General features: G+C 42.0%; 1 protein-coding gene across 3 annotated transcripts in view; it reads right to left on the reverse strand.

Moving 5' to 3' along the window:
• The window catches only part of AFF3 (ALF transcription elongation factor 3), a 543,761-nt gene that overhangs the window by 80,146 nt on the left and 448,121 nt on the right, over window positions 1–15,494 (reverse strand). For all 3 annotated transcript variants that reach the window (XM_047745267.1, XM_047745265.1, XM_047745266.1), the window contains one exon: window positions 13,821–13,861. In XM_047745267.1, coding sequence (XP_047601223.1) covers window positions 13,821–13,861 — 41 coding nt within the window. The remainder of the gene's footprint in view (window positions 1–13,820; window positions 13,862–15,494) is intronic.

Raw genomic sequence — 15,494 nt, forward strand, 5'->3', positions numbered from 1 at the left:
AACAATAGCAAAGGCCCACACCTACTGTCCTTTTAGAACTACACTAAACAGTTAGTGGCTGGGGCAATGACTCAAAGAAAATAGGGACCTCCTTCACATATTCCCTCAGCAAACTAATAAATACCTTAATTCTCTGTGCTTGGGTAACATTCATGCCTTCACACACATCATTTTCCTTCTTCCAGCCCAGCGCCAGGACTGGCTAGCTGAATAGGGGTTACTGTCTCCACTGTAAGATGAGGAACTGTGGCCTCAAGTGGCCCTCTGACTCACTGGTTGTGAACAGGGCAAATGGGGCCACAGGGAAGCCCCTGGGGAGCTGCTAGGCCTACAGACTATTGGGCTGGGCTAGGCTTCATGGAGGTCCTGTCCAATGAATTGGATCAGGGCCAGTGAGCAGGCAGAACTGGTTTGTGAAATGGAAAAGGGGCCATACACTGTCCCTACATAAGTAGTTGCTTTGGTTTCAACATTGTCATCTAATTAACCTATAATTAATTAACGAGCATGTACATACTGAACACAGACTTGCAGGAAGAAAGGGGCAATAGGAAGAGGGCAGCATGAAAACTCACATCCAGAGAATCACAGAAGGAGCAGGCACAGCGGGGAACTCTACTCAATTCAGCAGCTCTGATGGGTGTCAGAATAACGGGTGCAGACGGCCAGGCTCTGATACTGGCTGTCAAAGGCAGAGATGGGTGCTGCACTCTCTGGGCTGTTGGGAGGATATGGTATAGCAGCTGGCCTGCCAGTCACTTGCCTGGGAGCCAGCATGGGGAAAGGAACTGGATGAAGTCAGGAAAGGTCAGGCTGCTCCAGTTAATGGGGAGCACATTAACCTTTCAACAGCAGCAGGGGAGCTCATCGGGCTCCAAAACATAATCATTAAACATCAGCCAGGCGGCTTGGCCAGTGCTGGCCCAAGGCTGCCTCTGGGAGGGCAGTCAGAGGAGTGGGTCACAGGGAGGCCGACTGGGGAATGGAGGAGAAGGGAGGAGGGGCAGGCCTGTGCCCAGAGTTAGCAGCTGGAGGGGTAGCTTGTTCCAGCTGGCTCTGTGAGTCTAGAGTGAAATGCCAGGGTGGGACTGTCTGGGAGGGAATTTACTGGGGGACTGGATGGGTGGGAGGTGTTGGCCCAAAGGCTCTTAAAGCAGAGAAGGAAGGCTCCAGGCTTTTGGCTAGTTTTCTCCACTAAAAGGAGATTTAACAAAAACAAAAAGCAAAAAATATTGGTGGTATCATAACTTAAATAAACTTCCATTAAAAGTGGCTAAGTAGTTTGGTTTTAAACAAAACAAAACAAAACAAAACACTCTCCCCCTCCGCCATGTATCTATTGGCTTTAAGACTATCCACCTACCACAAATGTTTCTCCAACTGGCTCTCCACTTAATAAAGGCATAGACATGGGTGAAATATCTAAAGACAGTGGCATTCAGGGTGTTAAGAAATATACATGTGTACTAAAATGTACTTTGTATTTTTGAATAATCTTTTTTTTTCCACCTGTAAGATATATTACTTGTTGCTCTTGGGTTTCTTTTACGTTCAGTTCAGTTTCTCAGATCTGGGTCAGTGAGAATGGTGGACACATAAAATGAATAAAGGTGTGTGTGGGGGTGACTATAGATGGTTTCTTCCTGTGTAATCAGTTTAAACATTTTAAAAGAACTGACGACTAGTGAACATCAACATATTTGGTGTAGGACTGAATTTTAAAATTTTTAAAATTTTAAAATTAAGCAAGAGCCTAATGAAAACTAGCTATTCAAGAGGGTGTATGTGTAAATTCTACTTCAGAAATATATATTTTTAAAAGGGAGTAGATAGAAAGCAAAAATAAACTATCGGGACTACACAAAAATAAAAAGCTTTTGCATTGCAAACCATCATCAAAATTAAAAGGCAACCTACTGAATGGGAGAAGATATTTGCAAATGACATATGTGATAATGAATTAATATCTAACATAAATAACTTCTACAACTCAACACCAACAAACCCCAAATAACCTAATTTAAAAAAAGGCGGAGGACCTGAATAGACATTTTCAAAAGGAGACTCACAAAGGGTCAGCAGACACACAGAAAGATGCTCAGCATCACTCATCATCAAGGAAATGCAAGTCAAAACCATAATGAAATATCACCTCATACCTGTCAGAATGGCAAGAATAAAAAATACAAAAAAAAAAAAAAGCATTGGCAAGGATTGTGCTTTGTGCACTGTTGGTAGAAATGTAAATTGGTGTAGTCACTGTGGAAAACAGTATGAAAGTTCTAAAAAAAATAAAAATAGAAATAACTTATGGTCTAGTAATTCTATTACAGGTTATTCACCCAAAGGAAAAGATATATGCCCCCTATGTTTACTATAGCATTATTTATAAGAGTTAAAATATGGAAGCAATCTATGTGTCCATCAATAGATGGACGGATAAAGATGTGGTATATATACACAATGTAATATTGCTCAGCCATAACAAAGAATGAGATCTTGCCTTTTGCAACAACATGGATGGACCTTGAGGGTATTATGTGGGGTGCCTGGGTGGCTCAGTTGTTAAGTGTCTGTCTTCGGCTCAGGTCACAATCCCGAGGTCCTGGGATCCAGCTCCGCATCAGGCTCCCTGCTCAGTGGGAAGCCTACTTCTCCCTCTCACACTCCCCCTGCTTACGTTCCCTCTCTTCCTGACTCTCTCTCTGTCAAATAAATAAATAAAATCTTTAAAAAAGAAAAGGGTATTATGCTAGGTGAAAAAAATCAGACAGAGTAAAGACAATCATATGATTTCACTTACATGTAGGACCTGAAAAATAAATGAATAAAGAAACAAACAAATAAAAAGCAAAATCAGACCAATAAATACAGAGAACAAACTCATGCTTGCCAGAGAGAAGGGGGGTGGGAGGATGTGCAAAATGGCTAAAGGGGAGTGGGAGGTACAGTCTTCCAATTATGGAAGGAATAAGTCACAGGGATGAAAGGTACAACCTAGGGAATAGTCAATGGTATTTTAATAGTGTTGTATGGGCACAGACAGTAGCTACCCCTGTGGTAAAGTATTGCAGAATGAACAGACTTGTTGAATCACTATGTTGTATACCTGAAACTGATGTAACTAGGTGTGTGGCAACTGTATTTCAGTTAAAAAAGAAAAAGAGTAGATAGCAGTAACAAATATTGAAAACCATGCTAATTTCACCAGAGTTTTATTTCTCTTACTGCTAACTTTGAGATGTCTTGTGTATTGAGTACATAAATAACTTTTTTGGGTGCACTAAAAAATTAAATTAACAAGTGTACGCTATATCGTTGTTCTTGGTCTAGAAGTGAAAGCTATATGGTGTTCAAAGAAATATGACATGGTGACAAAGACCTTCATAAAAATAACTTAGAGTTCTGCTATTTAAATATTCTGCCTTCATAACTTTATCAATTTAGTCTGAGAGAATGAGTACAGAAGAGGGGAACACAGTGTGGATGGCAATGGGTCAAAGCTGGTAATTTAAATTATGGTAATAATAATTAGGGGATGCCTTCTATGGGTGTCTGGTTCTTCTGATCCCCTCTTCCTGAGGCTCATTAACTCAGGTAGTGTGGATGATTAGCTGTGCTCTTGGGTAATCACTGATCTCCCCCCTGGCTATGGGAGCAGGGGTGGGATGGCGGGTCTCCTCACCACTGGGGACAAGGCGCACCTGTGAGAGGCTTTTCCTGCTAGCAGACAAGGATGGAAAGAATCTCCAGACTAGAACTCCAGCACCTCAAATCCAGGACAGAGAGCAGAGAGCAGTACTTCTGACCAAAGACATGTGAGAAAGGGCAATATCCTGAAGAGTTTGGTGTATTAGTACATACGTTCATTTCTATCTTTTTTTAACTTTTTAAATTGTGGTAAAATACATGTAACATCAAATTTATCATTTTAACTATTTTCAGGTGTATGGTTCATTATGTATAGTCACATGGTTGTGTGGCTATCACCACTCACAGTCTTTTTTAAAGAGACCACACACTCTTAAGAAAGTTGCATTCATTATTGTGGGCTCACAGGCACTCACTTTCACTCAGAGGTCCCTCCTATGGCATTCCCATGTGCAGACATGAGGAAGCAGATCCCCACTAACCCTCAGGTGTCCTCAGACCCACTAGACCATTTTAAAGTGCAATTAGTGGCTTCATATTATTCACTGTTTACTTACTCGAAAGACTATAACGGTTTCTTCCGGGCTGCTCTGTTCTATTGTGTAAAATACATGTTTGGGACCTTTTAAAATGTGTGTTATTTACCTGATAGAACTCAATGGCTTCTCTGGAGCCATTCAGTTTTATTGTGGAAATTAGTACTAGGGGGGCTTTTTAAAAGCTGAGTTTTAGACCCGACAGCCTGCGTTTGCTCACATTGTTAACGCAGTCAATTGAGCTAACAGCCACCCAAGGGCGGTGGGGGATGTTTATACGGCCTCTCCAGAAGAAGCGATAAGGCCAAGGGGGTCCACTTTTGTGACTATATATGAGTACCGTTGGGCCCTGTTAGGAGAGTACTGGCTCAAAGACTTAGCAATTTTTCTCCCTCTGCAAGGTCCCCCTGAACAGATCTCTACCAGGGATCCTCACAGTATCTAAGAATCACTATTTGCTTTTGAAATAAGAATTATTTACTTTGAAACAATAAATGAGACCAATTCTTTGGAGACCTGCCAAAAAAGGTGTCAGGAATTGACCCAGATTGACTTTTCTATGTGACTGAAGTAGGAAGATGATGTGGTAGAGACAGCCCGGAGCCTCATCTAGGACCCACAGACCCACAAATTGGCTTTTAGGGGAGAACAGTGTAGACGAGTATATATTACAAAATAGGAATGGTATAAGCAACAGTAATGCATAGATCTTGGGATTTGTTGATGTTTATTTTTCTATAACATCAATGTAAGAACATGACCCACATTATTAGCTATTTAGAGTTTCATATATTAAATCCATACTGTAATATTTTCCTCCCCTGGCTTTTAGGCCTCTTGGTAGGACTTAAATCAGAGAGTATCTCATGGTATCTTGATGAGTGACTCTTCTTAGTGGTGTACAGAGTAATTACTCTCATATGGACAGATTAACAGAGCACTTTTTCCATTTATCACCTCATTTAATCTGGACATAAACCTAAAAAGGATGGCATTACTATCATCCTGTTTATGCAACTGAGGAAGTTCAGACAGAAATGGGTAAATAGCTTGCATGAAGTACACTCTAGCCCAAGTTCAAGGATTCAAAATACCATCCTTCCTGCATAATGAGGAGAGGTTAGGGAGAGCCAGGCCAGAGGTTTGGTATTTTTTTTTCCAGAGAGCAGTGATAAGAGGGCCTAATTTGAATTCTTAGCCTTTATTGTTTGAAAGGCACTGAGAAAGTCTTACTGAGTACTCCTTTTGTATAAAGTACTACCTAATACTTAAGATGGGCTTCCTATTCTCCCGTCCGCTGTCGAGACCAGGCATAAATAAAGAAGGTGAACAAAGGATGGAAGCAGGCCTCTGTCCACAATTACATGAGGTGCTGATGGAAAAGGTATTGGTTATTTAAGGTTTCCATGGAAGATGACACTCAATCCCACGTCTGAAGGGAACACTGTGTAGTAAAAGGTGATCCCACCCCTTGCACTGGTGGCTGTCTGGAGCTGGCTCTCAGACCCCTTTCCCTTTAGACATCTATACCCCAGCAGAACGAGGGGCCTGAAGCTCCCGGTTCACTCCCACTGCCTTGCTTGCTCAGACCAAGGCAGTTCATTCCGTGGAGAAGGTCCCTACTTCCCTTCTCCTTTCCTGGGTCTGGTGATGCTACCCATCCTTTATTTTCTTATTTTTTATTTTTAAAGATTTTATTTATTTATTTGTCAGAGAGAGAGACCACAAGTAGGGAGAGAGGCAGGCAAAGAGAGAGTGGGGGAAGCAGGCTCTCCCGCTGAGCAGAGAGCTCGATGCAGGGCTCGATCCCAGAACCCTGAGATCAGGACCTGAGCTGAAGGCAGAGGCTTAACCCACTGAGCCACCCCTACCCACCCTTTATATACTATTCCCAACACCTCCCCCACTGCCGCTCCTCTCCTCTGCTCGGAGAGTACTTCAGGGCCTCACTGCACTCCTCCAGTGGCTTTGATTTCTTCATAAATTGATGGGGGGGGGGGGGCAAGGGCGATGACAGAAGCAGCTAAGAGCATCATCAACCAGAGTCAGACCACCCTGAGGCTTTATGTCTGTAAGACTTCAGGTAAGTGATGTGTCTCTGGTCACCTGGTTCACTAGGATTTTACGGAGAGTATTTGGGAAATGAAATCAACTAAAACTCCATTGAAAATGTCATCTCCTCAAGGCCCTTCTGTTGAATCCCTCCTTTCTAGCTGAGAGGGTTGTTGTGAGGAGTAAATGAAGTAATGTCCAGGAAGGGCGGAGCGTAGCACCGCCAGATGACTGCTGTGATAGAAGACCTATGGCCAGGTGTGCACACGGCAATGTTTAATGTACACAGCAGTTACACGGACGCCTGAGCTTCTTCCACCACCTCGTAAGCTCCTGGAGGCTGGGATCAATGGGTAATCAATTTCTGTATCTCCCACAGAGGCCAGCACAATGCCTTTCCTGCTGCAAGGGCTCAGTGGTGTAGACATGCTTCAAATGAATGAAGGAAGAAAAGGAGCAGGAATCACTGGCAGAGACAGTATGGGAGAGAACCCTAAGTTGTGGCAGTGGTATGAATCACAGAAATGAAGAGAGGGGTGGGGAGACAGTGAGGGGCTGGAGGGCATCTGGTCTCGCCCCCTCTCTGTGACACTGTGACTCCACTGGTACTGATTTCTAGTTTAATTCCACTCTAATGTAATTGCACTAGATGATTTTAATCCTTTGAACTTCTTTTCCCCAAGTTTTTAATGCCGGTTAGTTAACCCACAGTGTTATATTAAATTCAGGTGTACAATATAGCGATTCAATACTTCCATATGCTACCCTGTGTTCATCGTGACAACCGCACTCTTTAATTCCCCTCACCTATTTCATCCATCCTCCCACCCTCCTCCCTTCTGGTAACCATCAGTTTGTTCTCTATTGTTAAGAGTCTCTTTCTCTTTTCTGTCTTTCCTTTTGCTTGTTTGTTTTCTTAATTTCCACATGCGAGTGAAATCATATGGTATTTGTCTTTCTCTGACTGACTTATTTCACTTAGCATTATACCCTCTAAACTCCATCCATGTTGTTGCAAATGGCAAGATTTCATTTTTTATGGCTGAATAATATTCCACTGTGATAGCTGTCTGTCTGTTTATGTATTTCACATCTACTTTATCGATTCACTAATTTCTTGCATATTTTTGGACCATTTAAAAAAAAGATTTATTTATTTATTTGAGAGAGAATGAGAATGAGTGGGGGAGGGCTAAGGGGAGGGGAAGAGAATCTCAAGCATACTCCCCATGGACACAGGGCTCAAACCCACGACCCTGAGTTCACAATCTGAGCCAAAACTGAGTCAGACACTAAACAGACTGAGCCACCCAGACACCCCTGGACTGATTTTTTTAATCATTCCATTTCTTCCCACTCTTCATCTGTGTGCCAATTAATAGTGTTTCTCAATTCTGTAGCATCTTACAGGCATGAACACCTGCTTTAACCTGTTACTGGTGAGCCCCTGACCATCAACCTCAGTCTCCTGGGTGGTCTGCTGCAGTGGCACATAGCCAGTTTCAGGAAAGTATTTTCTACTTTCAGCCCAAAGCTGTCATCTTTCAACCCCAAAACATCAGTCCTAGTTCATTCATTTGCTCATTGTTTTCATTCATTCTTCAAGTGACTTCCTGTGTCTTCTAATCTCTAGGAGCTATGCTAGGTACTTGGGATAAAAAGGTAACCAAGCCAGAAATATCAGGATTATTAGAACTATTGGTAGAAACAAAGTATTAGCACAGACTGAGTTAACTATTTGTTAGAATGTAGAACATGGCACCTGGCCCCATTCACATCTGCTTTGTTGCTGTGCGGTGGAGGATGAATCATAATCATTGGGAATCAGAGGATGTGGAGTTTAGTCCCAGCTCTGCCACATCCTACCTTGTGACCTTGGATGAGTCACATCACCTAGCTCAGGCTCAGTCTTCTTCTCTGTAAAATGGGCTTCCTAGCTCATGAGGTTGTTGTGAGGATCACAAAATGAGACAGTTAACGTGATAGTGCTTCTAAACTCAAAAGCTCTTTTTTAATTTACATGGTATACCAAAAAGATTTCAGTATAAGTAAGGAGTCCCTTGCACTGGAGACAATGCTGTGGGTCTCAAGGGCAGGGTTGATAGACACCCTCTAGAACACCATGCTAGCTGCATCTTCAAAACTGGAAATTTAAAATTTCTTAAAAAGTCCTGCATCCCCCACTCCTTTTTGGAACCTTTGAGAAGAGACCAACTGTTAATAGTACATGGTAACTGTGACTCCCTTCTCAGGACGTTAGGGACATTGTGTAAAATGTTACCCAGAAAGTTACACTTCTATGCTGGTGGCCACCCCCAGCATGCTTCCTTTGCATGGCTGAAGGGGTCCACTTGGCAAGGGGTCAAGAAGAGGAAGCTGGATGCAAACCCCCCACCTTGCGGTCTGATGCACCACCCCATCTTCCTCACCTTGCTCTGGGGCCATTTCCAGTCCTGCCTTTGGACGAACACCAGCCCCATGTGGAAGGAAAACCCCTTCCTTTTAGTCTATTTCTCATTTCCTTAATTCTATTACATTCTCCCTAATGGAAAGAGATTTGATGGGTGAGATTTATTTGAATGAGCCCAAAGAGGCCCTTCTTTTTGTAAAGCCAGCATCACTCTACGTGGTAAAGCCCCGAGCAGAGGTGCATGGCCATTTCTGCTCACCACTGTGTCTCTGCCCCAGCTCTGTGCCTGGCTGAGCACGCGGGATGTGCTCACTAACTGCTCGTGGCACAAGTGAATCAATCAATGGCAGTTGTTTGGATTTCAATATAAATGGATCTTGGACCTGAGATATTGCCAGATGGGCAGACAGGTTACAGTCTGGTGATGCATCTCCAAGGCTATAAAAATGTAGCCGTTTCTGGAGTCACACACTGACATTTCAGAAGATGATTATATGCACAATTTAACCACACGGCCACTCGTGCCCTCCAAGTGCCATCGCTTCAACAACTGTTTTCATGTTGGCTTTCTTGCTCATTCCTTTTTTTTTTTTTTAAGTCAGGCACAGTTTTTTTTCCCCCCAGCTCCTCTTATTTCCAGCTGAATGTGATTTATTCATATGAAATTATGCTCCATTTTTATAAAACCCAAGTTACTGCAAATGATGCTTGAGGTTTCACAGAAAATATTAATTCCTGATCTCCTGCTATAAAGCATCCCTGCTCATTCTGCAGCAGCTCTGTCGCTCGGAGACAGATGGAAGCAGTCCAAGGGTATGATTAACTTCTTAGTCCTGGCAATTTCCTAGTGCTCCTCTTGCCCTAGATTTCCAGATTGACCTCCAGCTTCCCTGCAAATGCACAGTTGCTCAGCTTGATAAATCACATGAATCCCTTTTTTGATCACAGTTATCTACTATTTACTACTTATGAGGTGAAGTTAATCATATTCAGAGGCACTTCATATGCTGCACACATACCCTTCCTTCTCTGAACAGCACTTTGCATATTTTCCACATTACAGCGATGTGGCAGCTTTCACAGTGCAGCGAGTCTACAGCAAAGACACACCTTTATAAATGAGCCTCGTGCCCATTTATCCTTATTCTCCTCTGCCTCTCTCTACCCTGCCTGGTACAATAATACATAAGGAGAAAAAAAAATACCTGGGAGGCACATTCTAAGGAGTGACTAAGTAAGAAAGAGAGTGTCCTTTGTAGATTGAGGTTTTCTTATAATTGGCTTGTTTGACCTTGTTGAGAATTCTGTCACCTCTTCCTGCCCTGGTCTCCTACTTTTTTCATGATTTGGGGAATCAGTGGGCCTCTGGTAGGCCAGCTGACACTCAAAGGCATAAAACAGATGAAAAATTCCACAGTCAGCAGTAGGAAAGAACAACAGTGCCATTCTACCCTCATGCAAGGCTTCTTGTCACTGCAGGGTGGCACCAGCTGGCTGGGCTGAAGCCCACATTTGCCTTCCTGGTGTGATCCAGTCTTCAACACTCTGGCTATTTTGGAGGAACCATTAATTCAGCCCATTGTTCAGGCAAAACTGAACAAGGCCACAGGTTTTCATTGGAGATGACCACAGAAGATTTTTACGTTTAGGTAATGGAAATATCATAGTATGAATTTATCAAGGTTGTGCATTGATTACTGTAAAGCACAGAACTTTAAAGCACAGTCTTAACTGTCAGATACTGGATTTCTGCTGGAATGTCTATTTAAACCAAGAAACTAGAGAAATGAAAAGATAGATAAGATTGGCCTTCAAAAGACATCTGGATATTCTCTCATCTCAGATACCCCAAAGGGACAAGATTTCTACCTGCCATTAAAATGAAAAGGGAAAGGCCAACCCTCTTTCTTATAACTTGTCTCATTGGGTCAGGTCTCTAAGACTTAGATGCAGGTTTTCTCACAGGGAAGCAGAGAACAGCCCCTGACTTCCTTCAGTATATGCTCATACCTACCAATGACCCCAAGGTCATCATCAAGTTCACATCTTGAAACAAAATGGCTCTACTCCCGTATCAAATGTCCTTGTGTTCACCAGGTACTCAAGGTGGTTAAAAGGCTAACTGGAAGTGAAAGGGGCCCACATGTGAACAGATTAGCAGGACAGGAGACAAGAAGCCCATGGTGGCACAGCCTGAGCCAACAAGGACTATTCTGTCCAACTGCAGAACTCAGGAAAGCACCTTTTAAGGTCTGAAAAGTGCTCCCACTTTCTAGGACAAAATGAAAGTGCTGCTGCATCATAATGGAATTTTATAGCAAGAAGTGATAACAGGCTAAAAACAACAGTTCAGGAAAACAGAATAGTTTATGTCATTGAATGTAGAATAGATTCATACCCTGTTCCGAGTAGCCAGAGATACTAGGGTAAGATCTCTACCTTAAGAAGGTCACGACTTGGGGGGGAATTTTTTTAAACATTTTATTTATTTATTTGACAGAGAGAGATCACAAGTAGGCAGAGAGGCAGGCAGAAAGGCAGGCAGAGAGAGAGACAGGAGGATGCAGGCTCCCCACTGAGCAGAGAGCCCGATGTGGGACTCAATCCCAGGACCCTGGGATCATGACCTGAGCCAAAGGCAGAGGCTTTAACCCACTGAGCTGCCCAGGGGCCCTGGGAAATTTTTGCTTAATCCCATTGCCGTACTGGGGTGGTTCCTCTGACAGGTAGATATTGGGCGAGACATGCCATAGTGTGATCCGGAGTCACATTCATCATTTTCTAAATAATACTGGTTTACTCAACAGAATAAGTAATGTGCTAGAAAATGATGTCTATTACTTGGTAAGTTAGCATTCCCTAATTTAAGAAAACAGAAAATATAAATCCCATGAACTCAGTAGGTGTTTTAAGTCCTTATTTTAAAAAAGGATTTAAAATTCTATCTCCAAATGATTACAGATACTTCTCACTTCTGGAAATTACTTGTGTGGCTCTGAATTCGTGGAAAACAGAACAGAGAGAAGGTATACACAACTGCATTGTTAGAACAGCGAAGTCAGCTCATTACTTTAAAATGAGCCAAACTCCCCCAATTTTGAACAGAAAAACCATTTAGACATAAGGGAGAAATGCTCTATTACATTTAAAGATGGAGAAATTCATAAGAAGAGAGATTACATTGGGAACCTGTTTCTTGGGAATGGACTTCTTTTTTCATAGTATTCTGCTGTTATCACTGATACAATCAACAGGGGCTAAGATGTTAACTACTAGTTGACTAACTGTTGGTTTTGATGAGGGGTTTAGATATAGTATCAGAAAAAGTCAAGGGGAATAGTACTGCTCATCATTAAATCATGCATGTTTTCTATCCAGGACAGAATCATGTATCTTTTGGGAAGCAGCCTTAGAATGCATTAGTTCCAGTCTTTGTATTTGCAGCCATGTGTTCAAAGGAATTCCCTATTTTCCTGAAGTAGGTTTTGATTCATTCTACCAAAGGTCATAATGAGGTTTTTGTCTATATATATAGCTTCACTGAAATATCATTTATATACCATAAAGCTCATCCATTTAAAATGTGCAATTTGGGCGCCTGGTGGCTCAGTGGGTTAAGCCGCTGCCTTCGGCTCAGGTCATGATCTCAGGGTCCTGGGATCGAGTCCCGCGTCGGGCTCTCTGCTCAGCGGGGAGCCTGCTTCCTCCTCTCTCTCTGTCTGCCTCTCTGCCTGCTTGTGGTCTCTGTCTGTCAAATAAATTAAAAAAAATGTGCAATTTGATGGCTTTTAGCAGAGGGCTGTGAAACCATCACCATGATCTAATTTTATAACATTTTCAATACCTCCAAAAGAAATCTTCTAATCATTGGCAATAACATAATATTGTAAACTAAGGGCCCTTACTTGGCTTTCAGTGCATTTTGTTGGAGGAAACTCTTACTTAACTACTCAAAGAAACATGTAGAGGAAAGGAATTAATGTGTCAAATTTTCAATGTTTTGATCCAGAGTGTCCTTCCTACCAACAGACTCAGAAGTAGTATAGTTGTCAGCTTTTGTGAAAATCCCAGCAATTCCAGGAGATCATGTGGCGGCCCCTCTCAGAGCACACAAGCTTGTGTGGTTGTCATGGGGAAGGCTTTTTCAACTGCAGTGAAAATACTCATACTCAGCCTGCCACCATAGAGAAAATGCTTTTCACCCATGCGCACAGATAATCTGCCTAAGTGACAGGTTTTGTCTTGGAGAAGCACTGAACTGAGCTAGTTGACACAGTCAATTATTGTTCATTCAAAAAAAAAAAAAAAAAAGAACTGAGAAGAAAAGGAAGGTGGTAACAGTTAGCTAGATAATGCTGATGTCCCAACCAGCCAGCCAGGGGAACATCTCCAGCTGCTTCTAACACAGCAAGAACCTCCCTTGTGGACAGCAACTGGGGCTTCCTCTTCACCTCCTGACAGTTCTTTAAGAAATACACACACACACACACACCACAATCTTAGTAAATGAAAACTCAAAAACCAACCAAAACAAAAAGGGTCTGGTCTGTTCTTGAAAGGAACTCTGTATGTCCCTGTTCAGCTCTCTTCACACACAGCCTTTTGGGCAGAGCAGGATGTGAAATGCAGCTTGAGTGTGTTTATTGACTAGGTTTATACATCTCGTTCAATAACACAAGTCCGAAAACACAAGCCAAAGCCAGGAGTAAAAAGTCAGGCACTTGGGACCATGAACTGGGATATGTGCACGAAGTACTTCAAGAGAGAATTTCATCAAAAGACAGACAGCTCCTGATGAAACACTATGGAAAAAGTCTGAAGAAAACACCTCAAAATAAATGAAGCACTTATTGCTGAAAAATGAGCTTAGATCTCCACCAATTCCAAAGTTCAGAATTTACTGCCCCATGCAGGTCTTTTCCTCTAAGTTTACTTGTCTCCTGTTTCATTGCACAACAAGGGATTCTTCATACTTTCTATGAAATACAACAAGGCGATTTTTGCAGTAATAAACTCCACACATGCATGACAAATCCAAGCATGCAAAATGTTTAACATCCCAGTTCACAGATACTTTAGGGACAAAATCCGATTATGAATTATACGCCACAATAAATAGGGCTCAATGTTTCATAAAGCAATTTATAGTTCATAAAAATGACAAAATGTACCTGTCAGACAGAGCGTGGAGAGCTGTTCTCTGGGCTGCCTGCTGGAAGGAAGGGCAGAGATGTTTATTTAATATTCTGACTTTAAATTATGTACTCAATCAACACTTTAAAAAATCCGGTCACACATTTTTGCCATGCGGCCAAATATTAAACTACTAGCAACATAGTAGTGAGCCCCATCATGTTAAGAAATGAAGGTTTCCAGAAGAGTTGACAGAAGCCTCTCCCCTCCCCGAAAGCGGACACCTGCCACCAGGGGGCGAGCACGGGGAGGCACGGAGTACTTGGCAGGTGAGGTTAGACCAGTCTCTGGAGACCAGGGGAGAGGATCAGAGCTGTTGCACTTTTATTCTCCAAAATCGTTTTCCCACAGTTTTATTCTACTTTCCTGTAAGAAAAAAATCTGTCTTGGCTCCTTTGTGGCTCCCTTCTCAATGAAAGTGTAATTTTTGACTCAGTTTTCAGATTTATCGGAAAAGTTACCGCAATTAGAAATTGGAACACCGACTGGAAATGTGATGATATTATGAGATTATTGATTTGTTGAAGACATAGTAATGACGCTGGGGTGATTTTTTAAAAAAATCTTTTAGAGATCCATATTGAAATATTTATTGGTATAATTATATGATGTTGGGGTTTGCTTTAAAACATTACATTTGGAAGAAAGGTAGAGTGGGCGGGCCTTTATAAATGAAACAAGATGGCCTTGCATTGGTAACTGTTGAAACTAAGTGCTGAGCACACTGGGAATTATTATATTATTCTGGGCATTTTTGTATGTTTTTGAAACTTTTCCTACTACCAAAACTAAGAGAAAAAGAAAAGAAAAAAGGCCACTATTTCTCCATCAGTTTCTCTCAGGTTTGTAATAACTTTTTGTCTGCCTTCTCTATAATTTTGTACATTGGCTTTCTATCAATGAGCACTCTGACACTTCAGAAGGCCAAGGTCATACTCTGTTCTCTGTCTCAGAAGTTATAATTGGGAGAGGATCAAAACATGGCCTGTAAGACCAAGGCTTACTCAGGATGCACCAGGAAATAAAGAGTGCATAAAACTCATGTATGTTACACATGTCAAGTTTACTGCTTACCAGGGACACCAAAATGCTTCCCATGCTATTCCTCATTCCATTTAGACAGTAGATAAAATAGACAGAATCTTCATATTAGAAAAAGAAAATGACACATCAGCATCATCAACCCTATTGTAGAAATGAAATACACCTTTGGTGGGGAGCTTCATGTCCTTGGTTCAGTCAGTCCAACATTTACTGAATTCCTACTGTATAGAGACTAGTGGTGCTGGGCTCCAGGAGGAACAAAAACAAAAGCACAGTAAGTAGTCATTGTCTTGGAGAAGCTTCATCCCTATGTAGGAAGTCACACTGGAGATCCAGGGATAACTTGAGGGCACTTATGAAATAACATGTAAATGAAAAGGTTAAGGTAGGACAGTGTTAAGAAGATGCAGGTCTGAATGACAACTAATAGTTGGTGGACCAGTAGCACCTCAAACAGTGCCTAGAACTGTTAGCAGGTGCTTGGTAAATATCCAAAGTAAACACTAAATGAATGAATCCATTAGGGAATCCTTCCCACTGAAAGTTGAGCAGAACTTTAAAGACAAGGAGTGTCTGGAATTGAGTTAGAGGTGTTTCTTCGTTTTACA

Source organism: Lutra lutra, chromosome 9 (genome assembly GCF_902655055.1).
Source record: "Lutra lutra chromosome 9, mLutLut1.2, whole genome shotgun sequence".
Lineage (NCBI taxonomy): Eukaryota > Metazoa > Chordata > Mammalia > Carnivora > Mustelidae > Lutra > Lutra lutra.